Source organism: Gavia stellata, chromosome 2 (assembly GCF_030936135.1).
Source record: "Gavia stellata isolate bGavSte3 chromosome 2, bGavSte3.hap2, whole genome shotgun sequence".
Lineage (NCBI taxonomy): Eukaryota > Metazoa > Chordata > Aves > Gaviiformes > Gaviidae > Gavia > Gavia stellata.
The window spans coordinates 39,822,074-39,841,777 of NC_082595.1; the positions used below are offsets into that span (position 1 = coordinate 39,822,074).

General features: G+C 35.5%; 1 protein-coding gene across 3 annotated transcripts in view; it reads left to right on the top strand.

Annotated features, from left to right (window-relative positions):
* Positions 1-19,704, top strand: part of STXBP5 (syntaxin binding protein 5) — a 109,400-nt gene that overhangs the window by 87,100 nt on the left and 2,596 nt on the right. Inside the window, exons 20-26 of one of the 3 annotated variants that reach the window (XM_059830195.1) lie at positions 1,844-1,900; positions 1,994-2,041; positions 9,146-9,196; positions 13,352-13,591; positions 14,956-15,325; positions 17,936-18,101; positions 18,900-19,011. In XM_059830195.1, the coding sequence (XP_059686178.1) occupies positions 1,844-1,900; positions 1,994-2,041; positions 9,146-9,196; positions 13,352-13,591; positions 14,956-15,325; positions 17,936-18,101; positions 18,900-19,011 (1,044 nt within the window). The remainder of the gene's footprint in view (positions 1-1,843; positions 1,901-1,993; positions 2,042-9,145; positions 9,197-13,351; positions 13,592-14,955; positions 15,326-17,935; positions 18,102-18,899; positions 19,012-19,704) is intronic. The other 2 variants (XM_059830203.1, XM_059830206.1) reach the window with 2 other exon arrangements.

A 19,704-nucleotide genomic window follows, 5' to 3' on the forward strand; every position in this document is an offset into this window, starting at 1 on the left:
ACACTGCTGGCTCATATTCAGCTGGCTGTCAGTCAACACTCCCAGGTCCTTTTCTGCTGGACAAATTAGGGGGAAATTCCTAATACTGTAGAGGTAGAAATCAATCTCCAATTTATGAGTTGACTATCTGTGAAGACTGCTTTGAAGTTAGTTCATATTAGAATAAAATCTAGAAGTTTTGAGAACTGAGTATTGGGTGAAGTGTATATAATGTCTTAAGTACACACACAATACTAAAAAGAAATAAGTCTAAAGTACCAAAAATAGTGAATGGACAAAAGATGGAGGGGGAAAGCCACTGTTGCATTCCCCTGTAAAATAGAATCTTGAAGTAGCAAGGTTAGACTGTGCCTTGCTTCCCTTGCTTCTGTCCTCTCCCCTCAGCTCTCGGTGAATGAGATAAGGTTCATGACAGTCTTCTCCAGTTTTCCTTTGAAAAAGGTACTCGGAGGGAGGCACCTCCCTAATATGGAAATCATTTGGTGTTGTTTGTGAAGGGAGAAGAGCTGCAGTTCCTTAGGTTTTAAGTTTTACATCTTTTCTGGGTAAGAGCACAAGACTGGAAAGAATCTTGAAAATGGCATTCTGTTTTCAGAGAGATAAGAGGACATTTTGGAGAAATCACTGCACAGTATTGGTGAGCTTGAGATGCAGGACAGAGGCCAGATTTAAATGAACTTCTTCCAGTCTAGAGACTTTCTAGTTAAGAGGAAAATACACTAGCACAAAAAGTTTGCTTGTTACTAGCTTTAAGACTGGAGGATGGGATTGGCAATTGAGTGTGTTACTGGCTTTGACTGTTAGAATATGAACTGTAAAACAGACGAGCCACCGTTTGGGCTGAAGTTTGCATTTGCTCAAGTGATCTACATGTTTCACCTCTTCCACCTTTCTGTGTCCCAGTGAAGAGAAGTGAAAGCTAACTTCCATTAGACTTCCTCCAGTGGGTGGTTATACAGTTGAGAGGACTGTGAGGGGGACTACCTGCCAATACAAGTTAGGAGAGTATCCTACAGTTTTAATAACACGGAACTATAGAAATACTGCGAAAATGCAAGAGAAAGAATAACTTATCTCCTGCTTTTTCTACAGAAGTTAAAAGGTAATAAGCTTAGGTTCCGGGGGGCATTTATCTGACCCATAAAATACTGTATAGCATTGTAAACTGTCAAGTTTTTGTGTTCACCTGTGTCACAATGTTTGCATTCTATTCTTATTTTATACTTCCACAATATAAAATCCAATTAAATTTGGCAATTTTTAGTTGAACTATGTTTTAATTTCATGACAATGGTAAGCCTCGAGTTGTGGCCTATAGCCACCACTGGTTTTTCAGTATTAAGGATTCAGAAAAATCCCAGGTGGCAGCATTGGCTCTGACTTGTCAGCAGAACAGTTGAAGAACTGCAGCCCAACAGTGACTTACTGCATTGGAGAAAAACAAATTTTCAAAACTTGAGTTTATAGTTATGGCAGTGTTCTGTGAATCATAACTTAGGTTAATCTTTGTCTGGAACAATGGTTAGGACAGCAATCTGGTTATTCAATTTAAACATTATATTCAATGAGGGAAATATTTCTAGCAATAAACTTTCTGCGCTGTGCAACATTGTACCTTGCATTATAATATTTGTGGTTAACCTCAGTATGGTAGAATCCCTGTCATACCAAAATAATTTGGACTTTGTAATTTCTAGTACAGCTACAGAGAATACCAGTATCAGTATTTGATATCTTAATACATCTTTGTATCTTCCTTAAAACTCAAAGCTTGTATTAATACATTGATTTTGTGTGAAAGATATATGTTTGTATATCCATTTCATTCTGTCTTCACTCATAGGTTCTGGTTCACAAAACAATTCTGATGATCAAAAAATGAATAATTTGATAGAAAAGGGTACAGTATTTTTCTTTTCTATAGTCTTATTTTTTCTTCAGTTCATCCTTTGAGACACTTAGATTGATCTTTTTATTAAAATATTATTTACAGTGAAGACCAAAAGCAGAAAGTTTTCCAAGATGGTAGCCAGTGACATAGGTAGGAACTAGAAAAATTCTGCTCTGTTCCTAATCCAGTGCCTTACTCTATGCAACACTAACCCAGCAGCAAAAAAATATAATAAAACTCAAATTTCAATGCATTAAGTTATTAATTTTTCATTCTTTGTGCTAATTGGTAATTCTATGGGCTGCTTCTGTACTAAATACACTGGGCACAATAACTCAAAAAAAAAATTAAGGATATTGGTGGTTTCAATTCTCTGATTTTTACAATTGCACTTCTCTATTTTCTGGATGGGTGAAATTCTAATCCTTACTAAGAGTTCAGTCTATGCAAGTCACAACATTATTCCACTACTTTTGTAAAGGTACACTCTCTTTGAGAACACGTGGCTGATTTAATTTCTTTTAACATGTTGAATTCATAGCTGTATGGTCAGATTTCCATATGACTGTGGTCAAGATAGAGGTGGTATCATGTTTTCATTTATTCATCTGGAAGAGGACTTGGTCATATACATATAAGTACACTCCATTACTGTTCCAGAACTGTATTTACTTTTCTGCATCCAACGGTGGCACAACACCCTACCAGCTCCAGACTTGTGTCTTAACAATTTGGCGACAAAATTGCCTTGGAATATGTTGTATGCAGGTAGATTGAACCCTTTTATGATTGGAATGGAAATTAACTCTGCTTCTGACAACTGGGTCATTAAATGACGGTAAAAGGCTGTATGATTTAATTTTGGGAAAGGGACTCTTTTTCCTTAACTGGGATACGGTTATTTTCATTTCAGAATCACTGTGTTAATGGTTCATTTTGGTTTTGTTTAGTACATTAGTATATCATTGTAGGAAGATTTAATTTTATCTCTTTAGTCAGATCTAAAGGTTGAAACTATATAGTAAAACTGTTTGCTAAGCTAGTATTTCATAGGTTGTGTGGAACCATAGGTTAAGACTAGGGCGGAAGAGATTTCTTTTCCTGTAGTCTCTCTTTGATTTGCTGTTTGGCAATTTAACTTTTATCCTAAACCATTAATCCCTTTCATTGCAATTCAGTAATTGAGAAGAAGAGTCATTCAAAATTCAGTGTGATAAATACAAGAATGATGAAGTTGTCTTTGGAACCTGACGTACAGAATGAGAGAGAGCAAGAATATGCCCTCTGCTCAGTACTGCGTTGAGCCCCCCTTGCAGTGATAACAGAAATGTTAGGGAAGATGAGTTCTGAGACAGTGGAAGCCTGAATATAAGTCAAGAAAGCAAATGGCTGTCAATAATATATTACATCAATTCATCTGTAATTAAAAACCACTGAGTATAATTTACATGAGTATGAATATGTTCTCCTAAAGGAAAGTCAGGCTAACTAGAAACTTATGTTCAGTTCTTCTAATGAGAAAAACAACACTTAATCTTGTGCATGTTATATCAATGCCTGTTGATGAGATAATGTTTTTCTTTTGTCCCAAAGCAGTCTCTTCTGAACTTAAGACAGCCTGTCTTGTGCAAAAAAACATACTATGTTTGAGTATGACTTCATTTTTTTCCACTTTTTTCAAAGAGTAATATTACAGTTTTAATAAAATGTGCTAATGAAAATTCTATAGAACTAATAACATCTGTTTCAGCTTGAAGCCTTTCAGCTGAAAGTATTGTGAATGTTCTTCACAGCTAAAAAAGCAAAACATTTATTTACAAGTAATGCATTCTTCAGGCTGTAAGTTAAAGGCAGAGTTAATTGAGACAATAATGCATTTGGAGTGTAATTCATAAGCATCTCCCAGTCAGCCCATACTGTGATTTGCGTAACTTGCCCAGTTTATTGGAAGTTTAAAGAAACTTAATCATTTAATCTGCATTCTGTTAGAGTTTTGAGTGGTTTGATGCCAGGTACTGAATGTTTTGTTCCACTGCCATGTTTTCTATACTTTATCTGGCATGTTTATTCTGCATGGCTCTTTTTGAACTTCCATTCTAAGCTCTTCCACACAAGTAAAACACCTCTTCTTCGGTGTTAATAGTTGCATGTTTTTGCATTTCATTGTTTTAAACTGAATTGCCAACTAAATGTGAATGGACAATGAGTTTTCTAAAATGTGAGTGTCACTTACTGTCATTAACTTCACCATGTTGTATGAAACAAATTGTTTACCATCAACTGTGTTCACATGGATGAATTTGATGTATGTAGCATGGTTGTAGCTCTTTGCACTGGCATATAGTGCAATCAGTTCAAGTTCTTTCCGTTATTTGTCAATGTGTGAAATATAACCTGTGAAATGGATTGCGAAACAGAACAAGAATTATTTACATTGATAAGTTCAGTTGCTGTTAGTATCACTCCTGTGTTTTTTGTCATGTGGGAACAGTAAGGGAATACTGCTTGCAGAGTGAGAAGTAATTTCATTTCGGTGATAGGGTGTAAGGTGGTAACATAATACACATGCATTTAGAAATATGAAGCCATTGTCAATTCAATCACTTTATTGAAACTTATATAGAGACATCTTCATTTCTACAGATTTCTATCATTAGTGACAGTATCAGACAAGGATTCTTGCTTTGTTAAAGGATCAAAACCGATTTAAGACTGCAACAATAACATAAAACAAAATGTAAATGCTTCATGTACCAACACATCAGCTTTGCCATATATGCTGTTTGGATCAGCTGGTCTTCTCTTTGTTTCTGAACGTTCAGTTGTGAGTGTTCTGTGCTAAGGAATGGGTAGTAACTGAAGTTAAAGACCTATTGTGAATATGTTGCTTTTGTGTCATGTTTCCCTTTTATTTGCATCAGGGGTGAACTTAGGAAAAGCTGCAATTACCTTGGATATATGGGGAAACTTGATTTAACTGTTTCTAGAAATTATAGAAAATACTGCGGTCATTATTAAAAGCAGCCATTTCTCTTAGGAAAGGCAAATATTTGAAAGTATAAATGTGCTGTGGAATAGTACTGAGAAGTGTACCAAATGTAGATGAACTTACAGGAAGAAGAATTGGTAGGAAATACTTAATTTCTAAGGCCATGTCATTTTTATAGAAAGGCATTGTGATCCAACTTCAGGGGAACCGAAATCTTAAGCAGTTTTACTCATACTTTGGTCACTTAATTATTCAGCATGAAGAGATATATGCCATTAAATACACAGCTACGAATCAGGTCAGAAGTTAAGAGGTATTGTAATGTCCATTTCTGGAAAGAAGCCTTACTAGAGATGCATGCAAAATATTGTAGACTTCATAACTGTTCCAGTAGACTACATGTCAAATACTTCTCAGGAAAATTGGTTTTATTTATTTCCTGCAGTTTATAAATTTAAACACAATTGCAAACAATATTAGTAGGCAGATCTAAGCAGAGTAGCTTTATTTCCAAACTTTTATAATCCCTGCTGTTACTATTGACATGAGGTTTCTCACATTTGTTACATTCTAAGGGTACACCTAAATTTTTCAAACAGTGCTAAAGTCATTGACTGTTAATCCTGTTTTCATGGAATCAAATTTAACATGCTCATAGTAAGTGCTCATTTGCCCCAATGCCAGAGTAAGACTGTTTCTTCCAATGTGTTTTCAATACTTCGATCTAATTTTGCGTGTATCAAGTACATGTTTTCTTACACTCTCTTGTAAAATGGCTTTATTATTCTATCAAATTTAGAGATTTCAGCATTGATAATCTGTTTCTCTATTGTACTGTCACCAGTACAATATTCAATTCTTTAAGCATCTTGAAATTGGTAATGTAAATCTTTCACTTCTGTGTAGTTGTCCAATATAGAATAATTTGGGATCTTTGGTATGTCTAACAAATTCTAAGCTGCTTAGTTATTTCTCATAAAAAGTTAAATGAGATAGGCTTTATGTAAACTGTTCTCTTGTCTGTCAAAACACCAAGATCCTTGTCTCCTTTAATATTTAGAAATTTTTCTAAAGGGTTTAGACTGTTACCTTAAGTAGGGAATGATGAGAAATCACTTTATAGCTTTCAAACTGGTATGCTATACGTTGTAAGTATCAGCTCAGGATAACCCACTGCAAATAAAATTTAACTATTACTTTTAAGCCACAGCTTCCTATTGATAGTTAAGTCATGTCTCAGCCTTCACGTTTTCTTCACTGAGTTGGTTGAGCCTGCTATGCTGAAATATAACATGTTATGCCAAGGTAGCCTTTCATGTTTTAACACCTTCCCCCTCAAGCCTGACCTGTGAGAAATCTCCAAGAATCCTGAAAGTTGTTTTTGGACAGTTCTCCAATATCATACTTTCATGATGCTTATTTAATTATATATATTAACAACAGAAGGAGTGTGTGTGTGCCTGTGTATGACTCTAGGTTTTCTAATTTAGAGGAGTATTAAATGTAGGTCTAAATACAAGCAAAATAGTCATTGCTGCCTTGAGCAGCATGGTGCCAGGAGGAACAAAACAGCTCCTCAGTCTCTGTCTCCTTGTCTCACACCAGCTGCAGAAGTGTAGTCTTGGCTGTAAATACTGCAGCAACCACCACTGGGAGGTATTAAACTCTGATATGACAGCTACTACTTGAGGTCAGCCACATCCAGCAGGAGCAGTCACCATTACCTTTGTCCTGCTGAACAACTGGAGTAAAAAGCCTGATACTGAGCACTCTCTCTGTAGACCTCCATCCTATCTTTTCCATTTCTCTGATTTATATCTTGTGTCATAGAAGTTGCTGGTTTTCATCTGAGGCATAGCAAAACTGAATTTTCCAAAACTATTGTAAACTATAAGCCAGATATGAATACAAGCATGTTTTTTATATTAAGTAATGTTAGTTAAAAACTGCTTAGCTGGAGAAGTACTCCTATTTTCTTGTTGCATTTTTAGGCACTAATTTCTTTAAACACAAGATGGCACTACTGCTATTTAAATAGGTTCTTGTTTCCTATTTCCATTTGAATTATTGAGACTTTTGATACATTCATGAAATGTATTTTTTTGCATAGCACATTAATTCACGATTTCTAGCAACGACATCCTTTTTAACAATTCATGTATCCTCTTGTCCTATTAATGAGGCGTAGTTCCGTGTTTGTAGAAAATGATGTCTGGCAAATTTGTTTTACCTTATCAACCTAGTTCACACAGCTGGCCTTTCACTAAGGAGCAAAAAGCTAAAACTGTGGATTGACTCTTAGAATCCAACACACTTGCCTGTACTTTTTATTACCTGCTATATTACTTGTTACCTAGTATCTTTTCTTTTGTCAGTTTTCTCTAAGTAGTTAAAAATGTGTGTTAAACGTTCTATTTAAAAAGCCAGAAGTGACTGCTCTGGTCTTCAAAGTGACTAAGTTAATCATTGCTGGTATTCACACATGGCAAAAACTGTGAAAAGCCAAAAATAACTCCAATTTTCTGTGTGCATACTTGAGCTTTTGTTCAGTATCTCAGCTCTTACAATTTACATGGCTAACACAGAAAACAAGTCTTACGATGAGGAATGCCCATCTTGTAATTCACAATTCCACACGCAGTTTCATGATCTCTTTTCAAGCTGATATAAGGTCAAGCTGATGGCAAAAGATGGAGTCCTGGTCACTAGTGCTGTTTTGTACCATGGTTTTCTGTTTGTACAGCCGAGCTCTGATCTGAAACAGGAGTTGATATTGTTGAAAACAACACTTGGCAGAAACTTCATTTAGATGACTTTTGGCCTCACCATTAAGCTAGGCAGATGCCAGTACCAATGCAATGATGAGGGTAGAAAACATGTAGTTGGGCCTGCACTAAGGTAAGTTGAAGTGACTAGCATTTCAGTCTGAGAGTAAGTAATTTCAACTTAATTTGAATAGGACCTACTTTGTAACATTGACACATGAAGGAAATTAGAAGATTATTTCTGGAGTCTTATTCTCAAATTTTTATAATGTATGACAGGAATAAAACTGTTCAACTATTCAGATAACTAGCTTTTGCAATATTGATGAGCATAATTGATGATACAGTGAAGTATTTCACTTCTTGAAGGAGTGGAAGTAACTTTAAATCTGTTAAATCTTTAAATGCTGTTCTTCAGGATATGTAGAAAATGGAATGATTTCTGTTAAAATTATAATTAGAATGAGTTAACTCCATTTTTAGCTGAGAGAAGGGGCAAGATTCAGGCTGCTTTATGACTGGTATCCATTACAAGGTACCCCCAGAGTTATGAGGCTATTCTCAACATGTACTTTAGGTAGAGAAGTATTACCCTTACAAGAGACTGAAGAATTAAATGATATATCAAAATTCAAGCATATGGCAGGGAAATAAATTCAGAGTCTAGCCCTGGTCTAGTAGTTAAGCTACATCAAAATTATTCCTTCTGCAGTAATTATTGAAAGAAAGATGGAAGAGGGATGTATGGCTACTAGCTTACTAGTGACTTTTGTTATAGCAGCATTTGTTAGTAATGTACTGCTTTTTAAATGGACTGCAAGATTTCTGTTCCTATAATGAGAATTTTCCAAGGCAGGGATGAGTTCAAGTGCTATTTTTTACTTCAGCAATATTATCAAAATTATACTATCTTTTGTTTCACAGTGTTGCAAGTATTTGTATGCTGCTGATTTTATAATTATTCTCTGTAACATCTTCATTTTTCTAAGGTTGCGGATTGCATCCCAGATTACTAGCTTTTTACACATGTGCATTAATGTTTCAGCATAATTAAAGTTCATCTTTTCTCTATTTTAAATACCTCAGGTTTGATCAGGAAGTAGGGCAGAATAAGAAGGGATGGGATGTTTACTTATGTAAACTTCAGTGCACTTTCTAGCAATAGCCAAGAGTCTGTATTCTGTCCTCTCACCTGAGGAGATAAAGCTGGAGGTTGAGCCAAAGCAAAATTCATCCAGTCTATCAAGTTCTGCCTGAAGCCTGAGGAGAAATTAAGCTCGGCAAAAGTCGTAAAATGCTGTATTTGGGGATTTTGGTATCTTCCATGTTTTACTTTGCAGCCCTCCCTTGTGGAAGTGAGCCTCTGCTTTAGTAGGAATTCTGTGAAGTACTGCAATTAATGTAATAAACAATGATATATTAAGTATTGGGAAAGAAGCAAATAAAGGCCAGCAGAATCATGTTTATTCTTTTTAAAAAAAGATATACTTCACTTTTCAGCAAAGATGTCCAGGAAACTAAGTTTGCCAACCGAGTTAAAGCCTGATTTAGGTAAGTTTACATAGTTGATTTTATTTTTATTAGAACTGTTTAACAGAATGAAAGTATGTTAAAGTAAGAGTCCTAAATTATGTAAACTATCATGACTTTGTTGCATTTATCTGAAGCGTGGAACTAAAATTTTAATTCCACTGTTTTTGGGGGCTCTCAGGCACAAAATGTCATTGCTGTCATCATAAGGTAAGCCTGCAAATCTTGTATCTGGCTTATCACACTTTTATCATAATTTTTAGGCATCTGTCACTCACTTTATCAGTAGTGTTGTGATAGCAAAAGCATGAATAAGCAGGTAATGTCAGGAAAATTGCTGCCTGTTTAGAACCATCTGATACTCTTTAAATTGAAAAAAGAAGTATCTTAGGAATAACAGGATATGTTGAGGTCCACTCAACAAATAGTTGGATGTAGTTTTACAAATGTTAATTGTCTTGTGACCACTCTCTCTAAATGAAAATAATATACAGCTGTTTGGATGGATGACCAGTCTGAGAATTTCATTTTTCTTGAAAAAGCACAGTAACTTTTTATATAAGAAGCAGTTCAGTTGTGAAGTCTGTAGTACTAAAGGTCATTATATTGCATAACTAAAACAGCATACAAATGAGTAGATTTTTTTTTAGTACTTTGCCAGCTTGTAGATCAGATCCAGCTCCCCTGCCTTGTTCTCTAAAGATGATGGGGGACAGCTGTAGACTTACAGCAGTAGATGCAGCCTGAATGTGCAAGCTGTCTTCTGCCTGCCACAGCTTGCTCCACCTCCTGCAGCAGAATCGCTACCACAACCGCAGCAGAAGACAGACCAGGATCAGACTGGCAGCTGCAGAACTGTGTATTTCACAACTGCTGCTGTCAGCAAGGAGGCAGTCCATGGCACTGGGATGTCCTGAAACTCAGCTGGACTACCCTGACTTACAATTTACAATTACAGCTTGCTCCACTCAGGGAAATGTGAAGTTGGAAAGAAACCTCAGAGATCCTTTAATCCATTGCTATGGCAAGGATCCAGATGTCCGATAATTTAACCTCTCATCTATTCATGAGGTTCCAATAAATAAGTTTTTAGAAAAATCCCAGTCAGAAAGTTCCAATATTTTGTAGTCATAGACAAATTTCCTGTTTTTAATATGGAAGCAAGGAAGATTGATCAACTTTTCTTGTCCTTTCCACAATGAACAGGGATAACAAGTGCTCCTTATCTGTTAGCCATCTTTTATGCTGTTGAAAGTTGTCATTATATCTCTAATCTTCATTTTTGCAGATAAATTTACAAAGTTCAGTTCCTTCTCCTTTTTTAGGTTATGTTGTCTAAATCTAGGATGGCTTCTGTTAATCTCCTCTGGACTTGGAATTTTTTCTCATCTTTCTACAACTCTTGTGCCCACAACTGGAGGGATTTAACTGTGACCTTGTTGGCATGAAAGAGCAGAAAAATTTGATTTCTCTTTTCAATCTGTGTCTGTTCTTCCTTACTATGTTTACTAATGGTTTAAGGATAATTTCAGTTTAGGGTGAATTTTATAATACTTTGCAAACTGGCCCACATTTGTACTTTTTAATAGTGTCCAATTCATTCTAATTCTACTGTTGTTTTACTCCCAGTTCTTTGATAGCAATAAGTACTTAGAAGTTGTCTTTTTTTTATAAAGACTGGAGAAAAGAGAATGCTGAAATTATTTCAGTATTTTCTAATCCTGAAAGTTTCAGCATTCTCTACATAATTTAAAATTTGCTGTTCTTTCTACTGAAATGAATTTTTTTGTCATCTCATTTCTGGTATAGTCATAAAATAGTTTGTACCTTCCAAATTGTAATAGCCTTTGACTGGTTTTGCTTGACTTTGCATGTGTGTGGATATCTTAGATGCCTCATTTTGTTCTGTGTAAAATTCTAGGTTTTCAGGTCTGTAAATAACCTGCTTAGGCAATTATAATCTTTTTTTTTACTTCTATCTTTTCTCCTAGTGGGATAGCTTTTGTTTAATGTTCTTCAGAGATTGTCAGCTTGCTTGTGTTTTTTGTCACTTATGTGACCGTATGCACTGGCTCTAGGAGACAGCTGAAATGCCTTTCTCCCAAGTTCATTATCCTTATCATTTTCTCTCTGTTCTTTCCATGGCTTCTTGAAACCTACTCTTCCATGATCTCGTTCTTTCACATTACTTTTCTGTCTTTAGATATTTAACCTACCCCTTTTCCTTCCTAAATAGCCAAAACAAAATCTGAAGTATGTGCTTCTGTATTTATCCTCCACCTTCTAAAACAGAAGTTATCTTGAACATATTCTAATCTGCATTATACCATTGCTTTTCAGTGTTGTAATCCAGATTATTAATTTACCATTGCCACTAGGTCCTATCCTTTAGTGGCTCAAAAGAGCCTCATCTTTCCATCCTTCTGATGAAGTGGTGTGTAGTGGGTCATCAAACTGTACCTTCCTCTTCAGCTGAAACAAATCTGTTAACAAACCATAGATTCTTCCTTGACTTCAGGATAAATAATATGCAGTAACGTAGTTAAACTCTTTACCCCCAGTTCTCTTTCCTGAATGAATGTCCACTCTCCGCAGTGCCTGTATTGTCTGGCAAGTTAATTTTTATGGGGTTTTTCCTGTCCATTCCAACACGTCTGGAATTTGTACACGTGCTCTTCAAATACTCAACCAGATGCAACTCAGCAAATGCATATTTAATTTTATGCCTATTGCAGTTAACATACAATGATATTCAGACTGTTTAATCCATGTTAGAGTTGAAAAAACATTAAGCTAATAAATATTCAAGCCTGAAGAAACAAGCATCTTAAGAGGTTGTGGTCATTAGAAGAATTATAAAAATAAATAATTGTTTTCATTGTTTCACTCTGCATTTGGTTTTTTTAAATGTGAAAATTTAGGATGTCAACATCTGAGTGGTTGACCTAGTTTCTTGTTATAATCCATGGTTTACATTTGACTTAGCTAAAATTCAGCAGGACAGTAATTTTTCTATCCTTGTTGGAATAAGACAATCCTGAGAAGATTCACTGTTGAGTAGATGTCTGTATTTAGTCAGTTGAAATCTAGTTTGTATGCTTTTCAAGTGCATGTTAGATGTTCTTTGTAGAAAGTTTTGCAATAATGTAATGCAATTAGCATAGTGAAATTCCAGAAAGTATGTGGTTAAATGTTGCTCTTTAGCTCTTAATCCTGCTTTAAAGATGCCTGTTGCATCTATACCCTACCTAAAGATCAAAAACAGTAACTTAATTTTTTAAAAGTCATTATATAAATTGCATCAAGCTTTTACTAGTAAGGGTTGTCTTGTGCTAAAATTTTGGAATGATGAGTTAAAGTAAAGCATTAATTTGTGAATGCACAGATAAATTCAGACATGCTGATGTGTTAAGTATCACCACATGTACAGACGGCACACAGCTAAAACAAAGCAGCACATTTACTGGTTTGAGGCTTTTGTTAATATTAGAATTCACTCTGTTACGAGACCCTTATTTGCTAAGCAATGAGCAAGATGTCCTGAAAAGTTTATTAGTGCCATTTTGTACAGTACTCAAAACAGGAATCTTCAGCTTTGCATACCAGTGCCAGGTGGCATTTGGTAGCATTTGATGTTTCTCTTACTGAAAGTTTGGATGTGTGTAAATAGCCTGTTAGACCTCCTCCATACAGTTTCCTAAAGTGGGACAATATTATTGTGAGTCGTTACATGTTATCATGCTGTCTGGATGTCACTGCAGTTCTTAAACTAAAACACTTGCATCTTCATCAGATTATTAAACTGTGTTCCATAGAAGCCAATATTTTTTAATCTGACCAATGAACTAATTGGCAGAGAGGTTTGTGATTCAATTTTTTTTAAAGGAGTCCTGTTTGACTGTTAGTCTCTGTCCCAAGAAGACAGAAATATGCATAACAATTGTTCATGACAATTACCTAACGGCAACCTCTGCAAAAAAAGATTGGGTGCTTTGTTCAGGATATGGTGTTGAAAACTGGGCCAAAAGGAAATATGACTAAGGAAGAATACAGGAGTAATAATCAATAGAATGGTATTTAGTATATACCTCATGCTAAAGAACAAGAAACAAAATCTGAATTCTCTTAATGCCTGCATTTTGCCATTCTTTTTAATTAACACTGATTTATTTTCAGATGTCAAAGACAACTCTTTCAGTCGATCCCGGAGTTCTAGTGTAACTAGCATTGATAAAGAGTCACGCGAGGCAATTTCAGCTCTTCATTTTTGTGAGACTTTCACAAGAAAGGCCGATACATCGCCCTCCCCATGCTTGTGGGTTGGGACCACACTGGGTACGGTGCTTGTCATTGTACTGAACTTACCCCCAGGAGGAGAGCAAAGACTTCTTCAACCAGTAATTGTTTCTCCTAGTGGTATGTACAAAGCAGATGGACTAAAGTATACTTTATGAAAGTATTGTTGTTCTTATTTTTTTAAAGAAAATGGTTTTATCAATAATGGATTAATTGAAACTTAAAATATACTTCATTGATTTAGCTACTAAGGTTGACAATCTAGATTGGTTACTTCATTACCAGTTTTTAAGTTGCAAATTTGAAAATGTGATCTCATATAATATAAAAATAGCACTTTAATGTATACTTGCTGAGAAATGCATTTTTTCTAACCTTAGTGTAGTACATGGCAATTATTAAACAGAAATAGCGGAATACAAATTAGGGGTTGTATATTGAACAACTAGCTTTAATTATTAGTGATAAAATATTCCTGTGCATTTCTGTGAGAGATCTTGTATCTTGTTTTTCTGGTACACAGCAACTGATTTTGTTGTAATTGTGTGTTAATGGTTTGCTTGAAAGTACTGTTAGGCATAGATTTAGCTTTCCTGCTGCCACTGTCTCATGCTGCTCTGCTCCACTTTGCTCACACAGATGGTATCAGGACATGCAAATTGCAATGCTATTTGACTGAAATAGTGATTAGGAGTAGTGTGACCTCTAGACCGTATTTGATTTGTGCTTACCGAGTATGGTATTGGCAGCAGTACTCGCATTTGGCAGCATTTGATCGTAAAGGCAAGGCTGCAGACTGGACAGTATGTTTAATCAGTGGATCCGCAGCATGAACCTTAAAAGATACCGCCATGTGTATGACTTTTTTTGTGCTTTGCAAATGTTCATGTTTTTACTTGCATGTGAATAAGTAAAATAAGATATGTATTAGCTTAGGATCTGGCCTATAGAGATAGTGATTTAAACAGTGGGGAGGGAAAACTTTTCCTCTTTCAGTTTATGCTAAAGAAGTGGATTCAAGTGTGAACTGCACATGTTGCGTGTTTCTGAACCTGTGTTGAAGAAAAAGAGGGTGCTCACCTTTCTCTAATAACATTAATTGTTGATATTAGCATACTCTGTACTCCTCAGGAGAGAATGAAATTAGTTGCATTTGTGACACTGAACTTGAATACAAATGTGCATCCCAGCTTGGCTCTCTTAATAAATGTGTACATTTCCGTTGAAGTTAATGGAAGAGTATGCATACACTTAACCCTTGAAAACTGGTTTAACATTTTCTTGAATATGTATGTCCTCTTGCATGTGCTTCATTGGTTTTTAGATAAACATCCAAAGGTTTGGTGGGTACATCTGTTTTGCTACAGAGGCAAGCCGAAGTTCTTGTTTTCTTTTCATTTTGCTAGCTTCTTAAAGGAATATTTTGTAGCTTGAAAGACAATTTGAGAACTGTTTTAGAAATATGCTCAACTTGTTTTTCCTAGGAACCATCCTGAGGCTAAAAGGGGCAATCTTGAGAATGGCTTTTTTGGATACCACAGGATCTTTGGTCCCACCAGCACATGAACCCTGGAGAGAACACAATGTTCCTGAAGAGAAAGATGAAAAAGATAAATCGAAAAAGCGACGACCTGTCTCAGTGTCCCCCTCTTCCTCTCAGGAAATCAGTGAAAACCAATATGCAGTGATATGTTCGGAAAAGCAAGCAAAAGTTATCTCACTGCCATCCCAGAACTGTATTTATAAGCAAAACATAACAGAGACTTCTTTTGTTCTTCGTGGAGATATAGTGTCATTGAGTAACAGTATCTGCCTTGCGTGTTTCTGTGCCAATGGACATATTATGACTTTTAGGTAAGACCAGTTTGAAAGTAACTTAAATATAAAAAGAGCAAATAGTCTTCCGCTAGATAAGAAGTTTCCTTTTACATAAGAATATGAAATAAAAAATCTATATTCACTCAGTGTTGATGAACTTCTAACACTTGGGCCTGGATAGTTTTGATGACGCATTCGTATTAGTTATGCCTTAACACATGAAAAAGTTATCAGTTTAGCTCAAGGTACCCTATTTCAACAAATAGGATACTATTTGGAACTACTTCAACAAATAGTTCCAAATGTGTGATACAGGTCCTTGAGTTGATGAAGACTCGCAAATGTGAATTTACTCCCTGATGGACAAAACTACCTTGAGTCAGACCGTCAGCTGGTACCTGACCACAACTCTGCATATTTTTGTGCAGGTTTGCATCACACTTCTGCCTCAAGCTTACCTTTTTTGTTGTGTAGCTTGCTCATGTCTTAAAGGCCTTAAACTCAGGCTATATAAAGGTAAGCTTAATTGCTAGCAGTTGTAGTATAGAAATAAGTCATCTGAAGTAAGGGGTTTAAGTTATGAGTTTAAACATGTAAAAGTAATGTTTGAATGTACTTACATGTTGCCTATGTAATTTTAACATGTCCTTTTTCTCGAATATTTCCAAATGCTATTTTATTCTGAATAGTAGTGTGTGTATATCTATACCCTTGCACCTACATTTTAGTCCTGGCTAATGCTAAGATCAGTGTGGAACACATCATTATAAAATTGTGCCAGTAAAATTCCTAAAAGGTTATTTTTAAGGTTGCAAAAACAAGCTCTCAGCTTGGGAAATTCTCTAAAAAATATACCTCTTCAGGAAGCTGTTTGGAATAAAACTAAAGCTGATCTGATGTATACAACAATTAAAAAATAAGTTTTGATTGTTAAGTTAACTCTATTGATCTATGTCCCAACTTATATTCTAAATGCCTCTAGAAAATGCTGCTCACCTTGCAGGGCAAGCACTCTTTTTTCACTAATTAAAACTGAACTTAATAATGTTCAGGTGCCATATATTCTAACAACTGTTTTCCTCAGGATTCGTTTTGTTTTCTAAAGAAGTTTGCGTAGGGGTAGGTGCTAAATTATAAATATTGAATTGTTACATTGTGTAGGGAAGTTGAACTCCAAGTATTAACTCCATTTCATAAGCCTGAATTGCTGCTGGGAAGTGGACTTCACGTGCTGCTTGTATAAAGTTGTCAGAGCATCGTATCATACCCTAGATGCTCAATACTTATCTACTGATATAAATTTAGATAGGACTTACTATTCTGTTACAGATTTGGTTGAAAATGCTGTCATGGATGTCATGCTTGTCCTACCTGATCTAATGTTTTTGTGTTTTGTCTTGAAGCTGTAAGGATGTTTTATGCTTCCATCGGTCTGAAGCAAAGCACTTCCCTGTTAGTAACTCACTGTTAGGAATATTCATATTTTAGATACGTGCATGGCAGAAGTATCATTTCTGGGTTATGTGCTTACAAAAGAATATTGCTTTTTTATTTCTTCCTGTAAAATTTGCCTACAAAGTCATGTTACCTGTTCTCCTTCCTTTTGTTTGTCATAGATGAAGTCTCCTGCTAAGAGACAATCCACAATCTGTAAAATGCAAGCTTAACATGTAGAAATCTCAGTATCATACAAAAAAAAACGCCACCCAGCACTTACTGTTGCAGATACTACATCTTTCTTTTTCTTTGCTTTTGGCTTCACTTTGTCCCTTTACTGCTTTTTTAGTTTCTAGCAATAATAATCTTATGCAGGTGGTATCTGCAGCAGAAGCTGCTTAATGTATTATTGGTACATTTGCAGCTAGTCTTGTGTAAATTATATCTTTAAAAATTTCACAGGGGATGTTTTTGAGGCAGTGGTTTATTTTGGATTCTCTTTATCAAGACATCAGGTGTTCAAGCACTTTACTTGCATTTATTATTACTTTGAGAGAGAGGAATGTTTGGTAACAAGAGCATTGTTACAGCCTGAGTGTGTTGCATCTGTTCTTCAGTAGCTTGATGCAGTAAGTACTGCAGTTAATGTTCAGAATCAGAAAAATAGAAGGTAAGCAAACTTTATTTTAAGAGGACTTCCTCTTAAATATGCTGTCAGACAAAAAAGGTGGACATAATTCCTAAGATTGTTGTTTGAGGCTACTGAATTTTGTTTTCCTTTGAAAGCACACCCCTGTGTATTTCCAAGTGTTCTTGACTTTTATTTTTAGTCAAGGAGAAATTCTTCACCTGAGAGAAGAGGCAGGTTGTTTAATTGTAAACTTTTAGCAGATACTTATCAAAATACTTCATTAGTAATTACTGAATAATGCTTTAAGTGAATCTGTGATTTACATGCTCAGAATCATTTAAATGATGCTTTTACATGCATCTGTGATGCAGATGTTTAAATTTCACTTTTGAGGTGCTACCTTGAAAAATCTCATATTTGTTTTGAGGTTTTGTAATTGCATAAAATGATACCCTGTTTAGTGGTACTTATGCAGATGGTGAAGAAAAAATACTGTATTGCAGTTTAAAAATGAGCCATTTGATCAAGAATAGATAATTCTGCTATATTTAATGTGTTTTTAAATTATTTTTCTTAAGTTTGCCAAGTTTAAGGCCATTGTTGGATGTATATTACCTGCCACTCACCAATATGCGGATAGCCAGAACATTCTGCTTCACCAATAATGGACAAGCACTCTATCTTGTCTCACCAACTGAAATACAGAGGCTGACCTACAGTCAAGAAACATGTGAAAACCTTCAGGTAATGAGTTAAAAAAATGACTGTTTTCTGACAGATATACTCTGAGGTTCATGGTTCTAGATTCACAATGCTTACAGTAATTCAATTTGTCATAAAGCCAAGCACTTCAGCTTTTGTGCTTTGATTCTTCTCACTGGAGAGTCTGATTCAGGATGAATCAGTTCTTCTACTCTTAAATTTTACTGTTTCGTCCATACTGTTGTATTTGAAACAGTTTCTTACTTAATTTCCTTTTTGATCGGTAGGAAATTTCCTTGTTTAATGTGTGCAGTTAACAAAACTCCCTTGTTCAATTAATGCTGGTGGAGGCACATGCTGGCACAAGCGGGGAATGCTAACTCGGGATACTTGAAGGAAGCCGTTATGTTTCAGGGCTACTAACAGCTTGAAAAGATTCTCAGCCATGCTTCAGCTTGGAAGCTGTATAGAATACTGAAATAGCAGAGATGTAGGCTGTAAGCTGTACTTTCATACCACACACAGATATGAGTATTTGTAGATATAGTTTTAACAGAACAAAATCAGGGGCGTTGCCCAAGTTGTTGAGGGGCAAACACAGCTTTACTCAAACACATTTTTTTGCTACTGAATTTCAACCTATCAGAACAGATTTCCTAATACATTTTGATTTTTTTATTTCCTAAATCACCTTGCAAAAGCCTATCAACTTGATGCCTATTAAAGCATGGTCATTTTGAAATTCAAATCCACAAAATAAATCCTTAAAGTGAAAGAATATTCCATTAATTTGTGTGTGAAATAATGTATGTCTTGTTGTGTCTCTTCTTCATTGCAAAGGAAATGTTGGGTGAGCTCTTCACTCCTGTAGAAACACCAGAAGCACCAAACAGGGGGTTCTTTAAAGGCCTGTTCGGAGGTGGGGCACAGTCACTTGACAGAGAAGAACTCTGTAAGTTTTTAGTATTTGTTATTTTTCTGGTATTTCTACCCAAGGAAGCCAGTGATCCTTGAGAAATGTATTACCTGTATTAATAGAGCATTACATTTGCAAAGAGGAAAGTAAAAAAGGGAATGACAACTGCTTTTTCATAGCTTTTGTGTTGTACACTTTACCAACAAGATCAGAAAAGCTTGGTACTGTTTTCTCACAGGCTGCTTTACTTCATTTATTCAGGAGTGGATTATAAAACAAGAAATGGGACAACTGATCTTATTTTTATTCATCTTTAGGAAGTGTATAGTACTGACCATGATTTTCTTAATGCTGTTAAACTGAAAGGGGCTGGTTCTGAAGAACACTATTTTGGACAGTGAGAAAATTAAAACTCCATTTTACTTCAGTTCAATTGCTAGATTCTTTTTTCCCATTTCACTTTTGCAGAGATGCCTTAAGAATGAGAGCAAGGACAGAACTGTATGGTAGTTCAATTCAGTCCTCTGTTCATAGGACAGTAAAATTCAGATTTGGCAGTTTTTATTGCTTTATCATTTTCTCATTGTTTTTGATCACAGCTTTATTTTTTTACTGTGATTGCATGCGGCATTTTAATATATTTAAGGAAAACAACTTCCACTTATTCAGATATTTGCTAGCTGAAACACCATATTATGCAAGTTTATTTGTGAGGAGAACTGTTTCCTT